The 23,077-nt window shown below is 41.1% G+C and overlaps 1 protein-coding gene across 6 annotated transcripts in view; it reads right to left on the bottom strand.

Moving 5' to 3' along the window:
* Positions 1–2,570: 2,570 nt before the first annotated feature.
* ABCC12 (ATP binding cassette subfamily C member 12) overlaps positions 2,571–23,077 on the bottom strand; it is a 99,003-nt gene continuing 78,496 nt past the window's right edge. For 2 of the 6 annotated variants that reach the window (XM_060185608.1, XM_060185612.1), the window contains 8 exons: positions 16,605–16,791; positions 11,493–11,582; positions 8,276–8,465; positions 7,640–7,799; positions 6,509–6,587; positions 5,403–5,516; positions 3,454–3,618; positions 2,571–3,334 (listed from right to left, as the gene is read on the bottom strand). In XM_060185608.1, the coding sequence (XP_060041591.1) occupies positions 3,242–3,334; positions 3,454–3,618; positions 5,403–5,516; positions 6,509–6,587; positions 7,640–7,799; positions 8,276–8,465; positions 11,493–11,582; positions 16,605–16,791 (1,078 nt within the window). In that variant the 3' untranslated portion in view covers positions 2,571–3,241. Of the gene's footprint in view, positions 3,335–3,453; positions 3,619–5,331; positions 5,517–6,508; positions 6,588–7,639; positions 7,800–8,195; positions 8,244–8,275; positions 8,466–11,492; positions 11,583–16,604; positions 16,792–23,077 lie in introns of those variants that run through there. The other 4 variants (XR_009548300.1, XR_009548301.1, XM_060185609.1 and 1 more) reach the window with 4 other exon arrangements.

Genomic DNA, 23,077 nt, shown 5'->3' with positions numbered 1-23,077 from the left:
TCAGCGTCTATTTGAAGATTTTAGTGCTCGATTTTGCCTCAGCCAGAGGTGACCTTCTACTCAGGGCCGAAAGCAAAGTGATTTCTTTGATCGTCCATCTGACCTCAAATTGACCTCCTGTTCTTTTCAATTCATTTTAAATCATGCTGTTCTGGCCAAAGTGATTCCAGCTCTGAGCAAGGATTTTTTTTTTCTTGCACATTTTGACCAACATTTCTGGGTCTATTTCAGAATATCAAAAATAAAAATCTGTGAGTACTTTCTGAGTCCTTCTGATCCTGGCCAGCAAAGAGGAAAAGAGAGGAAATATCCACCAGTGTCCTGACGCTTTGTGGGAAGATTGGAGTGAGGAAGGTGCCCCCTGCCTGGATTTGAATGGATGCCCACTGGGGCCACACCTAAAGTGAGGGGAGATTGTCTAGGTCCTGGCCTCTCTCTTCCTCAGGTCAGGATAGGATCATCCCTGGAAAGACAGTACAGAGTCTTCCAGAAAAAAATTCTGATAGTTTTCTTGCAACTAACAGCAGGCAAAAAAGTTCAGTATCAGAGGAGAGGAGAGGATTTGCTCCAACATCTGTCCACTTTTCCATGGTCACCAGGAGGATGCTCCAGCTTCAGACACAACATGCACCAAGCAAAGGGAGAGAATTTCTCCAGACCCCACCCACATTCTGCTTCACTCCCAGTCTCATCTACCTGAACTGCATTAATGCCTACGCCTGTGACAGAAATTGGTGAACTGTTTCTGGAAAGAGTCAGAAGAGTAAACATTCCAGCTTTGAGAAAATATGTTTGCTTGCAGCTACTAAAAATCTGCCACAGTCTGTGAGAGCAGTCATAGGTAACACATTATTAAATGAGGATGGCTGCATTCCAGGAAAACCTGATTTCTACCAGTGCTAATACTATCTGTGTGAAAACAGCTGGCAGGCTGGATTTGGTCTGTGGGTACCACCTCTGCTCAGATCAGCTAGTCTCAAAATTAGCTTCAGGATATGATCAACTATAAGACATGTCACTAACTATTTGTTATTAAATCATAACAATATGGCTTATCTTATTCATGGCCTCTGACAAAAAGATATTTAAGAGGTTCTGATTGATAACGTTGAATACAAGGTCATCCAATAAGCAGACAGATAAACAGACCATAGGGAAACAGGGCCAGTGTGGACTGCTGGATCTGGTTGTCCCATGGAGGGGGTGCAGCCATTGGCATCCATCAATGGACTGGCCACACCCAGTCTGTGGCAATTGCTCCTGAATAAGTAAATATGGGTTTGAAGGACCAGACCAGGGACAATTCATAAAGCTTAGGTAAGGACAGGAGAATTTCAAAGACTCATTGTGCCCCTTCATAAGGAACTCTGAACTTAGCAAGGAGCTGCTGTGAAAGAGGCTTTTTACTCTAATCCCTTTTTATTTTATTTATATTTTTTCTTCCTACCAGAGTTATCACTGGGGCTCAGTGCTAGCACTATGAATCCACCATTCCAAGAGGCTATATTTTATTAGGTAGGATAGAGAGAAATTTAGGGGGGTAATAGGTGGATAAAAGACAGACACCTGCAGATCTGTTTTACCACTTGTGAGGCATCCCCCTTGTAGGTGGGCAACAGTGGCTTGAACCAGGGTCCTTGTACACGGTAATATGTGTGCTTAATGAGATATACCCCTTCCCAGCCCCCCACTCTAATTGTTTTCAACCACAACATTCAGTGTTGATGACAGAACTGATGCTTCACTGACTCAACCAATATCTTAATACTCCCAAGACTGTGCTTTACCTGTAGCAGCTATACCTATCGCTGTTCCAACCAAGTCCATCTTCTGCAAGGTCTACAATAGGTGAGCTAGAGAAAAGGACTTTTTGGAGAAAACCCCATAATGCCCACTTTTGAGATACTAGCTGGTAGCTTGATATTTCAGAATAAGCCTTCTTAATATGCAAATAAAGTTGGCAGAGGGGGTGGAATCTGCCAAGCTTAGGCCCAAGTTCAAATGACACATCAGATTGTGTCAGGTACTCATGCCACACATTCTTGAGTGTTCCTATACACCAGATCCTGCCTTTCTCTGTTTGGAAGGCTGAAGAGAAGTGTATGATCAAGGCAGAGTAGGGGAGGAGATGGGGATATCACAGGGAAGCTTTGCTAGCACAGCAAGTATCATATTATCATATATGCACAGCCAGGAAACTTCACTGAACCATCAATGCTAAAGAATGTGAGACATCCAGAGCTGTGTCGTCCTCAGCAAACACTACACCAGGGCCCCTTAGCTTTGCTTTCTTTGCTTAGCTTTTTCAGTGTCACCATGAATCAGTAGCACTCACCCCTGGGCAAGTGGGAATGCAATTTTATAGCCTTCATCATAGAAAATAAAGGTTGGAGAGGGGAATCCCTTTATTTGGGAAATTTTATAAGGGTAGATTGCTGAGTAATTAGAAAAGAAAGGAGGGTCTATGAGAGAAAGTGGTGAAGAAATTGAAATATGTTCAGGAAAAAAATTGCAAAGTAACATTTCAGGGTAGTTTAATTTCCCACTACATTTTAATAATAAACACAGAAGTTACAAAAATGTCATTTGTAGGGAAACTCTAATATCTAACATTTTGTTTTCCTAGTTATTCTAATAGATCAAATGGAATATAGGATATGATTTTTTAAATTTATTTTTGATATGTACTGCAATTAATACCTCATGCTACAGATCTGTATAGTTACTGCTTACTACAAACTCAAAACAGAAGTAAGAGTTAAACATGAAAAAACTCTCTTCTTTACCCTGATGATAACAAGGCAAGAAACTTCTGCAAATTCCATGCTCAGGAATATTTCCATTCATTTACTTTGACTATTCTTTTGTTTTGGGGATTTTTTTGTATTTATTTGCTTGTTTGTTTTTTATAGAAAGTTTTAATGTTTCCATTCTCAAGCACTAAGGTGGTATCTATGGGAACATATAAAGGACTAGTGAGATTTTCAAAGGTAAAGGACAATCTTTTAACCCACTAGCTTCCTCTGCCTCAGTTTACCATGTGGACCAACCCTAGTCTACCTGTGAGAACATATGGCAGAGACAGGTAGAGGAACACATGGCAAAGACAAGTAGAGAAACACCCTACAGAGGGTGGGTGGGCCAGGGCAGCCTGCTGAGATAACAACCCCTCCCCCTGTTCACCCTACTCATCTCCTGCTATTTCTCCTTCTTTCTCCTCTAAAAGTAGCTGATGTAGTCTTTATAATCGGACTTTGTTTTCGGCTGCTAGAAGCATTGCAAAAGCAGAATCTGGATTCTCAGCAAGGACTTCAGGTTTATCAAACTCCACTACCTGAAAGAAGAGAAGAGTTAAAATGGTCAGGGGATAACCGCCCACCCAGAGATACCCACCCATCCTAAAGCCCAAATCATGAAAGGCTTCAGGAAGGCCATGCCAACAGCTTCCTGTACCTTTCCATTTTCCATGACCAGGACGAGGTCACAGTTGAGGACTGTGTTGAGCCGGTGGGCTATAGTCAACACGGTGCAGTCTTTGAAGGCATCTTTGATGGTGCTCTGAACAAGGACATCAGTCTTGGAGTCCATGGAAGCAGTGGCTTCATCAAGTAGAATGATCTGTTGAGAAACGAATAATATTGTAAAAGTCACAGTAAGCCAAAGCTACACCCAGAGGGAAACTTAAAAAACTTAACTCAATTTAAAAAGAAAGAAAGGGGACAGGGGCAGAGTTGAAAAGTAATGAGCTGAGTATCCATCTCAAAAAGTCAGGAAAAGAACAGCATATTCATCTTCCTTGGAAGAACTTGCCAGAGGAAAAAGGTTAACAGTCTTTACTGATATTTATAAGCAGTTTATTCTAACCTGACAAATTTGTTAACATGAAGAAGTACCCTTATTTGTTTCCTATTGCTGAAAATTTAAGGGGCTAAACAAAACACAATTTATCATCCTATAGTTCCAGAACCCGAAATTTTAAAGGCAAGGTTATTACCAAGTCTACCATCTTTTTGCTAGTTTTTTCTATTGGATTACCAGGAAAGTCATGATGCATTTGTGTATGGGAAAACATACCAAAATACATCATTACTTTTCTAATAAGCCAATAGTTTCTAGAGGTCACCTATATTTCTTGGCTTTTAACCACTCCCTGGAATGAATCTGGTCTCTACTCCATGCCAACATCTCTGACTCTCCTAATGCCCATTTTTTTTCCCTCCAGGTTTATTGTGGGGGCTCAGTGCCTGCACTACAAATCCACTGCTCCTGTAGCCATTTTTTCAATTTTTTTGGATAGGACAGAGAGAGGATGTGGAAGATAGAGAGGAAGAAAAAAAGACACCTGCAGACCTGCTTCACCTCTTGTGAAGTGACCCCCCGCCACCAGCAGGTGAAGATCCAAGGGATCAAACCTGGATCCTTGTGTGGCTCTTTATGCTCCTTGTACTATGTGCATTAACCAGGTGCACCACTACCTGGTACCCTTGCTGTTTTAAAGAGTTGTGTGATTATACTGGGCCCAACCAGATCAACTAGGGTAACTTCCTCATCTCAAGCTCACATCTCAGAGTCCCCCCTCTCTACATAAGTTAACAGGACTCACAAGATAAAGAGTTAGTGGACCTGGGATAGTTTTTAAGAACCAATATTTTCCCTCTGGTAATACTGGTTTGCAAAGCCTGGAACTTGAGCTCACCCCTTTATTGTCCTTAACCTTGGCTAAGTTGCCTACCTCCCACCACAAGTCTTTCTTTCCTTGCCTATAAAAGGGGCTTATACCTTATAAACATGACATGCAAAGCCTTATCTACCTATGAGGTACATAATGCCACAAAGTCACCAAAAGCTTCCTGCCTCCCTTTCCTGATTATTAGTGTATCTAGAGAACACAAACAATATGTTCACCTTTGGTCAGGGTTCAGAGAATGGGCTAAGGCACCAGCAATCCCTTCCATGAAGTCAGTAAGCAAGGATAACTGAGTCACTAAGAAAAAAAATGAATTTAAACTTTACAATTCTCAAATCCTAGCATTCTGATGGCCTTCCTTTCATGTCCTGAGTATTGTTTATCAGACTTCAGAATTGTTCAGGGACAAAGGAAAAAAATTAAGTTGTGAGGCAAATTTCTTAAACTCAAACCACTTAGGAGTACAGAGAGAATATCAAAGTATGACCTCCTAGGGAGAAGCCTGGGTGAGGCAGTTGCTATTGCTGCAAATGGCTGTTATCTTTCAATTTTTACCCTCACAACTTTGTCTTAAGAAAAAAGTGATCGGTTTTTAAATGGCTCAATTGCTCTCTCTTTACTGAAAGACAAATGCATGTCTCTACCTCCTGGAATGAGTGGCGCTGCGGGAAATATCCAAAATTTGACCAATCCATTTTCCATGCTGTTTCCTTACTTTTGAATTACGGAGAAGTGCTCGGGCCATACAAAGGAGCTGACGTTCCCCTACTGAGAAGTTTTCTCCATTTTCTGTCACTTCTGCCTGTAATTTTTCTGGGAGTTTCATTATCTATAAAACATATAAAATATCATATTTATGCTGATGATATATAAAATTGTCCTGCACCTTTTATATTGATTGTCCCTTACTCTTGCATTCATCAGCAGGCTTTATTTTCCTGTGGAAGGCAGCAGAGAAAGACTATAGAGAGAAGGAAGACATTGATAATTTTAAATCACAGTATGAAATCATGGAGCCCTGTAGACACCTCACCAAAAGAGTACAAATGATTCACATATGGATTTGGAAAAACATAAACAAGAGTAAATGGCATCCAGGGACCTATTTCCTTGGGCAAAATAAAGATGGGACAGGACAGGAATGTTTGCTGGTCACCAAGGAAGGATAAGACAGGGACTGATTTATGCAGCACAACACTTAAAATGGCTTTGTTCATCTTGGCACCAACTCCTGGGGGGAGGTCTCCTCTGGACTGCAGAGGTGGCTACATTCAGCTGCTAGCCCCTGCTGAAAAATTAAGAGGACAGAGCTCTACCACACAGGTTGCTCTATTCACTCAACCAGCTATACTTGCCATTCCTAGATGGTGCCATGGCCCCTCACTTTTCTATAATAGATCTGCCCTGATTGGCTAATGAGATCATCATCACAGTTATAGGGTAATTCATCTGCTCAAGAGTCAGATGCACTGAGGTTTAGGTCTCCATTCTGCCACTCACTGGCTACACATGTTACTTCACTGAATCTTAGTTTCTACAACTCCAAAAATGTGGTTGGGATACCAACTCCAAAAGGTTGCAGGGAAGAGTCTGTGAGATTTGTGTGTAGAGCTCTTGACTAGACCATTGCAGAGAACTAATAAAGGTTAGCCATTCTTTTTACTAATAAGGAAAAGATACAGACTCTGTTCTTCTGACGTGTTTCACCCACAAGTAAGCCTGGACATGGTGCTAGTTGAGATTCAGTTTGGACCAGATCTAGAGATCTAGAGATCTGGTGATGAGACAAGAACCCATTCCAGACCAGCCCCAGAGACCTACTGTGTCTTTCATGAATGTTCTCTCCAGGACCTGCCAGAGCATCTCATCAGTGTGATTCTCAAAGGGATCCAGGTTGTACCTGCCATAAAGGAAAGAAGAGAGAGATGGATTTCTGAGAGCTGGATTGGGGTGGGCACGTTTCCTGTCACATATCAGAAAGAGGTGGAGATGGTGTATTCTCTAGGCAACTCCAACATCAGTGCTCAGACCATGACAATAGTTCATAGAATGTCAACCTTGGACCATAAGACCAAGGATCACCAACCTCAGGATGAAGCTGAAACCACCAGAGTAGACAGAGAAATATAAAACTATGCCAAGATGAATAACTGACCTAAACACTCAAAAAGGTACAGTTAGTTTATCTTGGTGGTCATGACCAATAGAGTAAGTTTGGCTTTCTCCAAATTCTCAGTAAAAAGAGAAATTTGATCTACCATAAAATACACTCTGCCTTCAGAATAAAGAGGTGTACTTGCAGCAACCAGAGTCCTGCAAGAGGGTGCCCCTTATGTGGTTTATTAATTTCATGATATTACAGAACACAGTGTATTTTTCATCAGATCGCAAATACAGTTCTCTATTTTATCTGGTATTCAATGAGATAAATATCCCTCCCATCAGAAGGGCAACTGCTGCAGTGACTAAGTGGAAATTTATATTCTCTATGTGCCTAGAAATCTGTCTTGGGGCCTATAGAAGCTATAACCCTCCTGCTCTTGTATTTAAACAACTTCTGTTCACTCCTTAGTGGCAAAGAATTGATGTACTTCCCAACAGTTGGTTACATATGTAGGCTAACCATTTACTTTATTGTGCAAAATTGGGGTACTTTTGAGAGTAACTATTGCTAGATGGGATGGGATTCCAGGATGCAGGTTCTCCAGGACCCACAGGGGTACCTGCTCACACTACATGTATATTTCTTATGCATAGGCATCGTAGCTGATGAAGCACAAGTAAGCAATGGTTAGGGGTCTAGCCCAACATCTCCTGAGGATTCACTTGGGAACAAGTCTAGGCAGATCTCAGGTAGGACAGCCCCAGGCTAGCCATACCCTGGGCACATCACAAGGCTCCCACTCTAATTTTCTATGAAAAATATGAATGTACAACAATTCAAACAGCTACCTTACTGTACCTACAAACAGGATAGGGTCCTGGGGGATCACAGTTAGCTTAGTCCTGAGGTCTTCCAAACCCACAGTGCAGATATCCACCTCGTCAATGATGATGGCACCACCAGCAGGCTCAACAAGACGAAACAAGGCCATTCCCAGCGACGATTTTCCTTGGATCAATAAAAGCAAGAGCAGCAAATCAAACACCAGTTTGTACCTCCATCATATCCAGACATCTAACAAGGGAGTTTTTAATGCAGTAAGAATGGTTCTGTGTAGCCTGCAGTGCCTTACACTGCTGGATCAGTCAGCTGGCCTAACACAGTTAACCTGCCGGTCCCTGCAGGGCCAATGAACACAAGACTCATCTTCTGGGTCTCATTTCACCATAATGATTCTTGTCTAAATTAATTCTGAAACTTATGTGTATGTTTTCTTCCAATCCACATGCCCATTCAACCTGAAATCCTAATTTACAGTAATGAGGGTTGGGAGTTGGGGGCTGGGAAATAGGGGTTAAGGGTTGGGGTTGGGGCAGGAAAGGCACCACACATGTGCATCACTCACTGGTATGATTTAACTAGAACAGCTGGAGAAAATAGATAAAGAGAAACCTGAAAGGAATAAAATCAAAATCAGTCCTTACCAGAGCCTGTTCTTCCAACAATCCCCACTGTCTGCCCACTTTGTATATTCAAGTTCAGACCATTAAGAACAAGGGGTGTGTTATCTCTGTATCTCATCTGATAGTCTCGAAATGTTATCTCCCCACGGCTGGGCCAGTCTTGGGGACAGGTCCCCACTTTGACACAGTGAGAACTTTCAGGAACACAGGTCTGAAAAAACAAAAGAACCAATAGTGAGATAAAAGACATTCACTTTTTTACTCATTTCATCATTCATTTACACAATCCTAGGCATTTGTTTTCATGATGTTTAATAAGACCAGTAGGATGCTTTACTCAGGAAACTCATATAGCAGTGGGGACATCATCTAGTAAACAAGAAGAGAAGTCAGAGATGAAGACAACAAAACAAAGCAGTGTATGAAATATAGAATATATGTGGTACAGAGGGCCTGTGAGGGAGTACAAGAAATTTAAGAGTTGAGAAAAACACAAATGATGAGGTGACCTTTGAGCAAAGACTTAGAATACTGAAAATATGTCGGCCACACAGAGATTTGAGTCCAGAGCCCTCTAGGTAGAGCAGAAAGTTAGTACAAAGTCCCTGGGGACAGAACAAGTTTGGGAACTATGAAAAAATTACAGCCAGATACAATTTCAATATCTATTAGAGTCATCCTGGGCACAGAATATAGTTTACCCAGTAGAGTATGAACATGAACATATATGAGGCCCCAGGTTTTAATCCTTACACCATATGGGAGCATCAAGGCAACATAAGTGGGAGAAGCTCCATGAATGGCAGAACAGTACTGTGGGGTCTCTCACTTTCTCTTCCTGTGCCTTATTCCCTCTTTGTTTGACATGGAAAAAAATTAAAATTCATCCCAGGAGTGGTGAGATTACACATACATGAGACTCTGGTGCCACTAAAGTAAATAAAGAAATACATTATATGGGAATGACACTGAAACTTTCTAAGAGTCAAGAAATGTGAAGTGTAAGGAATAAGGCTGGATTGCAAAGCCAATCTGAAGTTATGAAGTCCCAGTTAGTGATGAAAAGTAGTGTTCCCCTTCAATGTACTCGGTTAGAGTAGCTGACTAGCTTGATTCTCTATTCTAAAAGCAACTACAATTGACCGAGAAAATAACCATACTCTAAAGCAGCAAGTGCCCTTCTATTTGCCACTAGATTTATTGCTGGGGCTTAGTACCTGCATGGCTTTATTTATTGCTGGGGCTTAGTACTTGCATTTCATGCCACCATATTTTTCCTCTTTCTCTTTATTCCTTTCTTTCTCTCTTCTTCCTTTCTTTCTCTCTCCTTTCTTTTTGAAAGATTTTAAATTATTTATTGAATAGAGACAGAGAGAAAGCAAGAGGTAAAGAGGAGATAGAGAAGGCAAGAGAAATTGAGATACCCACTGCACTGTTTCCATCACTAATGAAGCTTTCCCTCTGCAGGTGGGGACCAGAAGCTTTAACTGGAGTCTTTGAACACTACAATGTATGCACTTAACCAGATGTGTCACCACTCAGCCACTTTTTCTTTCTTTTTGAGAGAGTATGAGAGAAAAAAAGGAAATTGAGAGAGAGAGAGAGAGAGAGAGAGAAAAGACCCTGCAGCACTGCTCCACCACTCATGAAGGTTCCCCCTTACAGGTAGGGCTCTGTATGTACCACCACATGGCCCCTAGGGAGTAAGTATCCATAACCCCTGTAAGGTTTAAAATTAATAATAAAGATGTTTCTGATAAGAAAAATCATAACTAATAATTTAGTTTAAGGAATGTGCATAATTGGTTATTTAATAATATTAGTAATATATTAACAACATATTACTAACTTAAAATATATAACTGGAAATTTTACTATTATTTACTTAAATATGACTTTAAGTTAAAAGATTACTGTAGTTCACTCAACACTATGTGAATGTAATTTACCAAATTTATATAGCCTCAGGAGAGCTTATTAAATCAAATAATTCAGCTTCTTCAAAAATAAATGAAAGGCATCAAATTTTTAATGCTGTTTGCAACATTTTCAAGTGTTTAAGTAGATTTTTAAATAGGGGCCAGGAAGATAACTTACCTGTAAGGACACATGTCTCATCATGGATAGAATCCAGGTTTAAGCAGGTTCCCCATGGCACCAAGGAGATTTCAGTACTACAGACAGTCTCTCCCCCACCACCACCAACCCATCTCTCTCTCTCTCTCTCTCTTTCTCCATATATATCTGAAAAAGTCAAGCTGAAGCAGTGAAGCCTCAGCAACCCCTCCCCCAAATCTGTAAATGAGTGTTCCAGACACTATTCAAAAGTCACTAAAAATCACTACTAAAGAGAAGACACAATATCTCACTTGGGTCATGCTCCTGCATTGTCATGAACATTATCCAAGGTCAAGATCAGTCTCCATTGCTCTGGAGGAAGCTTTGGTGCTGTGGTCTCTTTCCCTCTGTCTCTGTCTCTGTCTCTGTCCCAGTCTACTTCTATCTGAAAAAAAAAATCAGTCTGGTGTGGTGAGGCCCCACTGATGACGAAAAAATAAATGAATGCACACAATTGCTAAAGATAGACTAGATTTCATTTTGAAAAAAGCATAATTTGTAGACTGAACATAAGTTTTTGAAGAATTACAACAATGTATAATTTGTGAATCAAATAATAAGTTCTAGAAACTTATCTAAGTCACTGAATCCTGTGTACCAAAATTGCCATTTTATAATGTGGGCATGAGTCAGGACCTCATATATGTGTGATACTGCTCCATTGAGCTGCTCCCCCAGCCCAATTTTGTATTTTTTAAATGTTTATTTATTTATTTATTTATTTATTTATTCATACGAGAAAGAGAAACAGAGCATCATTCTAACATACTTGGTGCCAGGAATCAAACTTGGAACCTCATGCTCAAGAGTTTAATGTTGTGTCTACTGCACCATCTCCTAGGCTTATATTTCTTTTCCAAGAGGAAGTAAGACAGAGGAAAAGAGACAGCACCATAAAACTCCATCAGTCCTAGAGCTTCCCTGGTAGTGCCAGTCACTGGTGCTCTCTCATGTGGTACTGGGGTTCTAAAGCAAGACCTCTCCCAGATCCCAGAAATTGTCTTTGAGGCTCTAATTTTATTTCTCAAAGAATCAATATCAGGGACTTTAGAACTTATTCTAAATTTGGGTTTTAGATGGAGTTAGCTTCTCCCTCCTCTTGCAGGTATATGCCTCTTACCGAAATGTATTCCCTGAGAAGCTCCACAGAGATGAGTTTGGCTTGTGTCTCCGTTCCTGTTCGCACACACACCTGGAGCAGCCCACTCAGCTGGCACAATGAACAAGAAGCCACAGTTAGAGCCTTTCATTCTTGGGTCAGACTGTCCTGTCTGCTGGGCACAGTCTTTGTGAGTGATCCCAACCTGGCCTCACTCATGGCAACACAAAAAGGGAGCCTGCATTCCCAGCCACATATGCAGAAGTAAAGATTACTCCTGTTTGGGGGTGTTTTGGCTGTAAACACTTCCTTTGTATTTAGAAACAAATGGTAATTACATTTTTTTCCCTGGCACTCCAGATGGTGAGAATCAGCCCATCACAGTTCTGCTTGATCATGTGCCTCCATGTGTGAGCATTGAGGAAGTCTCCTGCCTGCAGAACTGCTGGATCTTGGCCCCTTGCTGCCACCTTGTGGGGTCCTACACCTCAGTGCCCTCCCTGCTCCAGCCCAATTATATTCAAAAAGTAACTGATTATCTCATTCACAGGTAGAATTTAAGAAACCAGAACATAAAGAGGAACACAAAATGAAAAATTGGACAAAGTGGGGTATATTGCTCCAAAACAAAGGGCAGGGAAGGAACTGGGGGATTAACTAGGGGAAAAGGTATAAGGGTCCTAGTGCATGGTAGTGGAAAGAACATAAGTTGGGGATGAGTATTTTGTTGACACCTACCAAAGATGAGAATTGTATCCATGTGTAATCCACTAACACCCCCCACCACTACCACCAATAAAGAAAGAAGAGAAAAGCAACTAAATCCCACTTGCCACAGATTAGCAGAGATGGAAAAGCATGGAAAGCCATCCAACCCATATACCTGCTTCAGGCCTGAGGAAATCAAAGCTCCAATTATCTATGGCTTGCTAAGGTCACTAATCTGAAGCTATGGGCCCTCAAAATCCAATCCTAAAATTTGAAAGCAGTCATTGTAATAAGGTTAAATTGTGGTCTGCTAAAAGTTATGTTTGTATCCTAATGTCTTTGGATCTGTGATTGTTGCCTTATCCAGAAAAATAATAATAATACACACACATATATATTATATGTATATATATGATCTTGAAATTTTCCTGGGTCCTAGATCAAATGGCAAATGTATTATGAGAAACAAGGGAGGAAAAGATAGAGGAAAGAGGAAATGAGGATGTATAAAGGTAGAGGGAGGTTAGAACAAAATAACTACATGCCAGGGAATTCCAAGGAGTGCCAGAAGCCACCAGAAGCTGAGAGAAATGAAAGTGAGTCTCTCTTAGAGACTTCAGAGGGAACCTGGTCTGCAGCACCTTTATTATAAATGTCCATCCTGCAGAAATGTAGGAAAACATCCTTCTCTAAGAAACCCAGGTGTGGAACCCAGAAAGAATGTAAGGACTGGGAGAAGGTACAGAAAGCTCTCAAAGGAAGGGAAATTCATGAGAAGTTTAACTAGGAGCAGCTGAAGCTCAATGCCATCGAGCAACTAGAAGACTGAATGGGTCACACCTGAGTTGTCCCCAAAACACTCTACCAACTCTTTGGTTGGAGTTGGCTTTCAGCTGGGACCTACAGGCAGCCTTGGGCTTGAATGAGCATATCCCATGACTATAGAAGGCCAGTCAATCTGCCAGGATAGGTGGGTCCTGAAGTGAATTTGTGTGCTCTTTCAGGCAGGATGAAGTCTTCCATGGGCCACAGGCACCATGGGATGGATGGTTTCCAGGGGGTAAATGTGATAGGCTATATTCTTCATGCTATTCTACTAAGTTGGCAGGATAGCACACAAGCAATTTCAGGGAATTATAGGACTGCCAATATGATAATATGACAGAGTAGTCAGGGCAGAGGAATTAGGGTGTTAAGAAAGACTGTATAGTAAGACATATATGACAAGAAGTCTGCCTGACAAACTGGGGAAGGAGGGGACGCAAGTGGGAACACAGGAGGGGAGGTGAGTAAGAAAGCTTTGAGGAGCAAAGGGGCCACAACAGAAAGCAGGCTGTGACCTGAGCAGGAGGCCCTGAGCATTACACCCTCCCATGATTGCCTCCTTGCTTAATTAATACATGCTGCTAGTTTCCCATTTTTCTTAAAACATTGTCGCTAACCTGGGTGACCTCCTACCCCTTGGTAGTGACCATTTAGCAATGTGTAGAACCACTTTTGGATGTAATGACCTTGAAAGAGAAAATTTGCTGGCCTCTCCTCTAACAAGATTCAGGAGGCTACTAAATAATCTACAGTGCACAAGGCAGTCCTTCACAGAAGGGATTATCTGGTCCAAATGTCTAGAGTGCTGAAGGTGAAACTCCCATGTTTTGGAGTATAGATGACACTCCTGCTGACAGTTGACAATGTCCTCTTGTTTCATCCCCACCACTGCAGACCTTATTTTCTGTCTCTCTCCTCAAGTCACAGACTATTCTAAGTTCCCCCCAAAACATACTAACTAACTCCTGCCTGGCTATCCATAAGGCTTCCCCTGGCCCCTTGGCCTAAGACCTCTTCTTTCCTTTCTTCCTTGACTATTTTGTTTGTTTTGTTTTGTTGACTCGCGGGTTATCACTGGGGCTCGATGCACTATGAATCCACTGCTCTAGGCAGCCATTTTTTTTCCTTTTCTTTTAAGTTTATTTTTATTTTATTGGATAGGACAAAGAAATTGAGAGAGAAGGGGGAGAGAAAGTGGGGAGAGAAAGGTAGACACCTGTAGACCTGCTTCACTGCTTGTGAAGCAACTCCCCTGCAGGTCAGGAACTGGGGTATCAAACCAGGATCCTTGTGCAGGTCCTTGTACTTCGTGCTATGTGTGATTATCCTGGTGCACCACTGTCTGACACCCCCTTGACTGGTTCTTCACCATCAGATCTCAGCTTAGAAGTCATCTGAGGCTGAGTCCTCCTCTAACTATGAAATATCATGTTGTTTCCTATGACACTTACTTTATCTTAAGATGATTTAGAAGTATTCTTCTTTATTTACTTGCATACTAATATATGTCATCCTACTTTATATGCCACTAGAATATAAACTCCATGAGAACAGGGGCCTGTTCAGCTTGTTCACTACTGAATCCATAGCATCTAGTACAATTCTCACCTCATGAGGTACTCAGGGATAACTGGTAAATGATAAGGGCATGTTTCATTAAAGTCAAAGGCATAAAATCGTTCAGTCCCTGTGTAGTTTAAAATCCCCACAGAGACACAGTGTTGGTCCCAGGAAATGCTTGCTCTTTGCCACAATGTTGTATGGTACTACTTTGCATTTAGTTTCTGCCCTTCACACCAATTTATCATCCTATGTTCTCAAAGGAAGCTCTGTCATCTGGATTCTATGTTCTCCAAGGGGGGCTAATGCTCAATTAAGTCACAAAGCCAGCTGAAAAAAGAAGCATTCCCCTAGATCTCTGTGTGTGCAAATTCTTTCCCCACCTTCTAAGAATGTTTGAAAACAGTTTCATGGAATGCTGATGATAGCCCCCCAAAAAAGAATGACCTCAGTTAAAAGAAATCTGTTTTACTTGTCCAAATTAAGGGACTCTATTCAACATCATCTTTTTTACACTTTACATTTACAACAACAAAATGAAAACAACCCCCAATAATAGAAGCTGACTATCCAAGGATAATTAATTTTTTACCACCTTACAATGATGAGAATACACTTTTGCACCTCTCTCTCCTTCCCAAAGGGATTTATAAAGAAGAAGAAGAAGAAGGAGGAGGAGGAGGAGGAGGAGGAGGAGGAGGAGGAGGAGGAGGAGGAGGAGGAGGAGGAGGGGAAGGGGAAGGGGAAGGGGAAGGAGGAGAAGGAGAAGGTGGAGTCTTTAATGGCAAAGGGGTTGCATTTTTGGAAGATGAAAATCAGGTAGAAGCCACTTAATAGAATGGAAGCAGTTGTTGTTGCAGGGGCATTGAGATTATTCTGCCTGAAAGACCCACAAGGAGACTGACTGTTCACAGGCTGTTGTTGAACACATGATCACATTTTCCTCTTTCCTTCTCATTTCCCAAACAGAGGTAGCTAGACATTTTATACACTCACACATTTCACTCACATGCACGTGTGTGATGCATGTGCATATGCACACACACACACACACACACACACATTTTTCTTTAATGAAAACTACCTGGGGACAAAGGGGATCCAAAAATAGTTGCCTAGATAAAAAAAAAAAATTAAAGATCCCTTTAATGAAACATTTGAGTAACCAACTGCTTTCTTGATGATACCAGCCTGTGGAACAGCCCCACCCACCTACCTACATGAAAGATCTCTAATATCCTCAGATATATATATAGTGGGCTGATAGATAAATCACCCAATAAAGTATATATGTATATATATATATATATGTGTGTGTGTGTGTATGTGTGTAATAAAGTATATATGTATATGTGTGTGTGTGTGTGTGTGTGTGTGTGTGTGTGTGTGTGTGTGTGTGTGTGTGTGTGAACCAGGGTTTGAACCCCAGGCCACCACATGAGAGTGCCTATGGGGGGGAGCTTCATAAGCAGTGCTGTGGTTTCTCTTCTCTATATATCCCTACCTCTCTATGTTTCTCTATATCTAGAGGAAAGATGGCCTGGAGAATCAGTGCTGTTTTTTAGGCACTGAATCTCAACAACAACCCTGGTGACAAATTTCTCTCTCTCCATTATAGGGCAGACTTGTGACTCAGAGAGGTAGGGTGAGATATAAATTCATCCACTGGCCTCAATCATCCAATGTTATTCAGACACTAATGAGTTGAGATTGTAGATTAACTCAATGAGAGTAAAGTTCAAAGATTTTGTTCAATGGCCAGAGCAAGAAGTGTTTTCTCCCACTTTCTTCTTGCTGTAACCTCCAGAGGCTGCCAGTCATCACTGTACAAAACTACAAAGGAAATTATCACAGCAGGAGGACAAAGTTAGGCCCATGATTCAAAAAGTCCACATCACCCCATACACACTTTTCAATGATTTGATCTTACCATATTGTTTGAGTCCATTTAGTTAGGGTTTTCTGCTACATCCATTTTCCCTGGTCCACTTTCCCTATTCCAAACCTCCAGGCCAACCCTAGCCTTACACCAGAAGTTACCTGGATGATATAGGATAATGACAAGCCTTTGGATGAAGCACTGATTGAAGGGAAACTCAGTGTCACTAATAAAGCTACTACAAAAGTGACAATATTCATGAGGACATCCATTCTTACAGCAAACCACCTGAGGGCACAGTTGAAGTATAGGAGGTGGCTAGAGTTTTCATCATTTAGCATCTTAAACCTAAAATAAAGGAGGAAATCAGTAAAAATAGAGGATCAGTCTGTGCTTCTATAACATTTGGGTTGGGGTACTGGAAAATGAAGCACGGAGACATTTTAATCAATGACAAACGAATACTTTTTTTTGCCTCCAGGGTTATTGCTGGGGCTCAGTGCCTGCGCCACCAATCCACTGCTTCTGGAGGCTATTTTTTCCCCTTTTGTTGCCCTTGTTGTTATATTGTTGTTGCGGTTGTTATAGTTGTTACTGATGTCGCCGTTGTTGGATAGGACAGAGAGAAATCGAGAGAAGAGGGAGAGGTAGAGAGGGGGAGAGAAACATAGACACCTGCAGACCTGCTTCACTGCTTGTGAAGCGACCCCCTGCAGGTAGGGAGCCACTGGGGGCTCCAACTGGGGTCCTTATGAAGTCCTTGCACTTTGTGCGCTTAACACTCTGCACTACCACCAGACTCCTGACAAATGAATACTTCCATAATAATTTCTTCCCAAAATGAGTGTGTATTTGTGCTTTTTAAAATATGTCATGACAGCCATCTTTGATTTGCATGTATATTGAGATATCCTATGCAGTTTATAATAGTGAGTGGGGTGTTTCTGTCTTTCCCAGAACTGGAATCTAGAACCCACTCCTTAGAATAAAAAGGAACTAAATATTTCATATTCTGTCACCAAAGCTTTGATACTTATCTTGCAGTCAGCCACCCACCTAAGGTCTTATAGAACTGACATCTGGCTTCCTGAACTATAATTAGAGTGGTGGCAGGTTGTGAAGGAAATGTTATCTTTAGAGAGAATTCATGGTGGTAAGAGAGCAATTTGATTGATTCTTCTCCCCAAATCAGAAAAATTCAAATTAATTGCTCATACAACTAGGGTCTGCTAAATAAAAAGAGTCTGGCATTTTGCATATCTAATGTATATCTTTTGTTGTTGTTTTTTTTCTTTTCTTTTGCTTCCAGGGTTATTGCTGGGGCTCAGTATTTGCACTATGAAATGACTCCTGAGGGGCCATTTTTCCTTTTTTTTTATTTTATAAGACAGAGACAAACTGAGAGGGAATGAGGAGATAGATAGAAAGGGAGAAGGACAGACAGACACCTGCAGATCTGCTTCACCACTTGTGAAGCATCCCCCCTGTAGGTGGGGAGCAGGGGTTCAACTCAGATCCTTGCGTGGGTCCTTGTACTATGTGAGCTTAGCCAGATGTGTCACTGCCCAGCCCCCTATACCTAATGTATATCAACTGAAGCAAAAAAGATGATGACTACAGAGCAGAATGACATAGATGACACCACCAAGGAATGGGGACAAGACCCATCACAAGAGTGCCTCATTTTTCATATATATATATATATATATATATATATATATATATATATATTACATATTCTATCAGTTCCAACAGTTTTTTTTAACATTTTATTTATTTTTTAGTGAGAGGGATAGGAAAGAGAGAAAGAACCAGACATCACTCTTATACATGTGCTGCTGGGGATTGAACTCAAGACCTCATGCCTGAGAGACCAATGTTTTATCCACTGCGCCACCTCCCGGACCACAGTTCCAACAGTTTCTATAATAGAAACTGAAGGAAAATGATGTTTGGAACTATAGTCTTGCTCCAACATTCCTCAGCATAAAGCAAAGGGACCCCAACATCTAAAGAGCAAGGTACAGGGAAGCCAGAAAGAACTCACTGAATGATACGGGGAAAGCTGGCTCATTGGCAATGCCTAGCAGAACTGCTAGGGATTTGGTACTGTTGGTTACATCCTATCACATCACATCCACACAGGAGACCCAGACAAGGGCAGTCACCTAAGGATATGTCCTTTTCCATTCCATTCCCTTGGCACCAAACATGACAGACCTGGGTGGGTAGGGGTGGGGGAGATGGTGTCTTGAAAAGTACGGATGACCTGCTTCCTAACAGCCACCTTGGTCCATGTGCCTGACACACAGAGAACAACACCATCACTCTAAGCCTGTCAAAAGGGATGTGGAGGGATATGTTTTGAATATTCTTGAGAGTGAAATATTAACTGAGTGGATCATTAACTATAAGAAACATTAAATTCATTCCTTGACCTGCTGGGGAAGAGGCTTCATCAGAAGAGAGGAATTTGGGGTGGAGACAACATGAGAACTTGGAAACAACAGCCGGCCTGAGCTCCAAAAAGAAGCAGTTTATGACCTGGGATTCTCTGGATAAGGTAGGATACTGGGCCATTAGTAGGAGGGTGAACAAAGCGTGGTGAGGGTGACACCAAAAAAGAGTCCTATAACCCACTCTTGGGCTTGCAAACAGAGGCCAAAAGGAAAAGAAAGAAAAATCTTTTGGCTTGATTATTTCTGAACTCACCCATCACCCTCACCCCAGAAGCAGGCCCCAGGAGTTGGATGGCTGCTCCTAGCAGGCTTCCCGCTGAGCTATTTTCTTTACCAAAATTCCTGGCTCAGCAAGGGTGTCATTCCAAGCCTTTTTCTTTCTTCTTCCCCCCCACCCCCCACCTTCTTTTTAGCTGGCTGGAACTCTATTTGAATGACAAAATACCTGACCAATCAAAGCCTCAGCCCTGCCTGGAGGTTGTTTTTTTGTTTTGTTTTGTTTTTGTTTGTTTTTTTGTTTTTGATACTTCTTATAATTGGCTGTCTTTGCTCAGGCTGCTTGCAGCCAATCTGAAGCGGTCCCAGCAGCAGACAGATTTTTAGGGTATTTTACTCTGTTTTATTTTTAGTATTATATACCCATGTGTCTTTTAGTTCCTCCTTCTTCAGGTTGACTGAAATTAACTGTTGTTTTTTCCATTCCTAGGTGACTGGGTGTCCTATCCATTATGAGAAAAACTTGTTTCTCTCTCCCTCTTCCCACCACTCTCCTTTTTCTCTCCTCCTAGCTAATTAAAAAAAAAAAAACCCAAGTGTCCAACAACAGATGAGTGGCTGAGCAAGTTGTGGTCTATATACACAATGGAAGACTACTCAGCTAGTGACTTCACCATTTTCAGCCGATCTTGGATGGACCTTGAAAAATTAAGTGAAGTAAGTCAGAAACAGAAGGATGAATATGGGATGAACTCACTCTCTAGGAGAAGCTGAAAACAAGATAAGAGAAAACACAAGTAGAACCTTAACCGGAATTGGTGTATTGAACCAAAGTAAAAGACTCTGGGGTGGGGAGGTGGAGAATACAGATCCAAAAAAGGATGACAGAGGAACTAGTGGGGATTGTTGTTATATGGAAAACTACGAGATGTTATGTATGTACAGACTATTGTATTTACTATCGAATGTAAAATATTAATTCCCCAATAAAGAAATTAAAAAAAAAACGCACCTCTTTCCTTTCACTGATGTTTTTTTTTTCTTTTCTTACTTGTTTTGCTTTCTGAATTCATTGATACTCATTTGTGAATTATTTTGAAATTCACAATTAGAAGAAATTGTGACTCAGAATGGAGTGTGTGTGTGTGTGTGTGTGTGTATCTGTGTGTCTGTCTTTTCTACTTCCCTTACCTTTCTATCTTGCTATCCCTAGAATTTATAGTGGACAGTAGATTTCCATAATTGTCCATTCCTGCTTTCCCTTCTTCCTTTCTCTTTCTTTTTCTTTAGGTTTTGGTTGGTATTTTTTCATGGGCTGGTGGTGCTGTTTGACTAACTGGTATTTGTTGAACTGCATCAATCCTTGCTACAGTTGCTATTGTTATAATTTCTGATGCTGGTGACTGCATTTTTGAGAGGTCTTTAGCACATTGTGGCTTGTACTCAAGACACAAAAACTGAAGAACAATAGAACAGAAAAATAGAAACCACATAAATTTTAAAAAATGGTTAAATCAAGGGCAAATAAAACTGCTAACACAATGAATCAGGACAGGAGCCAAGAAGAAACTCCAAATCAGTCAGAAGTAACCACAGATAAGAAAAGTATTCAAGCAATAAGAAACCTAATAATCACAGAAATAAAGACAACTATTGAGGAAAGGGATATCAGAATTAGGGAAACAACAGATGAGACCCTCAAGGAAAATACTAGCTACCTTGAGGTAATTGGAGAACTGAGAGCTGAAACAACTGAGCTAAAAGGACAATTAGCAGAACAAGCTAATACTATAAGTGAACTAAACAAAGAAGTTGAGGGAAGGGAAAGCAGATTAAAAGAAGCAGAATACAGAATTAGCCAGACAGAGGATGAGCTGGAAAAAATTAAGAAAGAGGTGAAAGAGCTCAAAAAGAGATTTAAAGACACTGAAAACAACAACAGAGACATATGGAATGATCTCAAAAGAAGTAACATTTGCATATTTGACCTACCAGAGGAAGAAAGAGAGGAAAGGGAAGAAAACATCCTAGAGGACATAGTAGAATCAAACTTCCCAGACCTAAACAACAGGACATTAAGATTCAAGAGGTCCAGAGAATCCCTAACAGAATCAACCTAGACCTGAAAACATTAAGACATATCATAGTTACAATGAAAAGAAGTAAGGATAAATGAAGGATCCTAAAGGCTGCAAGAGAAAAACAAAAAGTCACATATAGAGGAAAAGCCATAAGATTATCAGCAAACTTCTCCACTTAGACTCTAAAAGCCAGAAGAGAATAGCAAGACATCTATCGAGCCCTCAATGAAAAATGGTTTCTACCAAGGATAATATAACCTGCTAGACTTTCATTCAAACTACATGGAGGAATCAAAACTTTCTCAGACAGACAACAGTTAAAGGAGGCAACCATCAAGGAACCTGCCCTGAAAGAGTTTCTAACAGACCTCATATAAACAAGAACATCACCATAATACTTGCCATATATCAAAGCAAATAAAAAATTGTTGAATAATGGCACTACAATACATTAAATATATAATATCAGTAAATGTCAATGGTTTAAACTCACCCATTAAAATGCACAGAGTGGGAGGATGGATCAGAAAACACAACCCAGCCATATGCTGCTTAGATTTTGATACTCTCCTCATCTACTACCTATTGCACTTCACTCCAAAGCAAAACCTCATCAAATCAAAGACTGCAAAAGATGAATAAGGGCAAGAGACTGGCATACTTTAATGATGACTCTTTAGTCACTATCAGGCCACCCCATCAGCTGGGGCCCTAATTGGGGAATCCTGAGATTCCCAAACAGACATGATGGGCCTAGACCTCGAATAAATCCCTCCCCCCATTCTTACTGGTCATCTCTATCAGGAAAAACAAAACAGACCCCTTTGTTGGCCCCTATAGGACCCTTTCCTCAACTTGGGTCAACAATGGTAGAGAATGTTCCATCCTCCGAAGAGAGGCTGGACAACATACTCTATGTTCCACCTGAGGAAGATGGGTCCTGATAGTGGGGCAGCATGGGGTATTCCTACTCATGACCACAGAATGTGAGCTCAGATCTACAGGGATGCAGAGGTCACATAGGCTCCTAAGCTGAATATGGGCCCCAGATCAGATAAAATCTATGGGGTTTACAGTCAACAATATTTATATACCTTTCCCATATTTGGGAGTTACTCTCTTCCTTAATCCAACTTTCTGGACTTATTTCCAGCCATGACATCATCTCCCCAGACTATAACTTGGATCTACCTGCATAACAGATTTCAGGTTCAAGGAGAAAAAAAATAGTGTATCATGGGCCCTTTGGAATATAACTAAAATGGACCTACTAGCTATCTACAAAACAGAGCCTCCCACCCCCAATTCTTCATCTGCACTATTCCAGCCTTTAGGTTCATGATTAGTCAACAATTTGTTTGGCTTTATATATTAACTGTCTTTTCAGCCACCAGGTTCCAGATGATGCCAACCAGACTTCCCTGGACAGACAACCCCACCAATGTGTCCTGGAGCTCTGATTCCCCAGAACCACACCCCACTAGGGAAAGAGAGAGACAGACTGGGAGTATGGATTGACCTGTCAATGCCCATGTTCAGCAGGGAAGCAATTACAGAAGCCAGACCTTCAACCTTCTGCATTCCACAATGACTTTGTGTCCATATTCCCAGAGGGTTAAAGAATAGGAAGTATATCAAGGGAGGGAATGGGATACAGAGTTCTGGTCAGTATTTCCTTTTTATAAATAAAATAAAATAAGAAGAGAGGAATTTGACTGGCAAATGAAAACCTTTTAATATTTAAGCCTCAACATATTGAGATTCCTCCATTGCCAGTCATCAATGGCCCAAAATTGCTGCTCCATCCCCTTCTAAAACTCCTCAATGTGCTCTTCCAAGCAGCGTCCTACCAGCCAGGCACTCTCCTCCTTTCTTTTT

Source organism: Erinaceus europaeus, chromosome 2 (assembly GCF_950295315.1).
Source record: "Erinaceus europaeus chromosome 2, mEriEur2.1, whole genome shotgun sequence".
Lineage (NCBI taxonomy): Eukaryota > Metazoa > Chordata > Mammalia > Eulipotyphla > Erinaceidae > Erinaceus > Erinaceus europaeus.
This window is presented reverse-complemented; position numbering and strand designations above follow the sequence as displayed.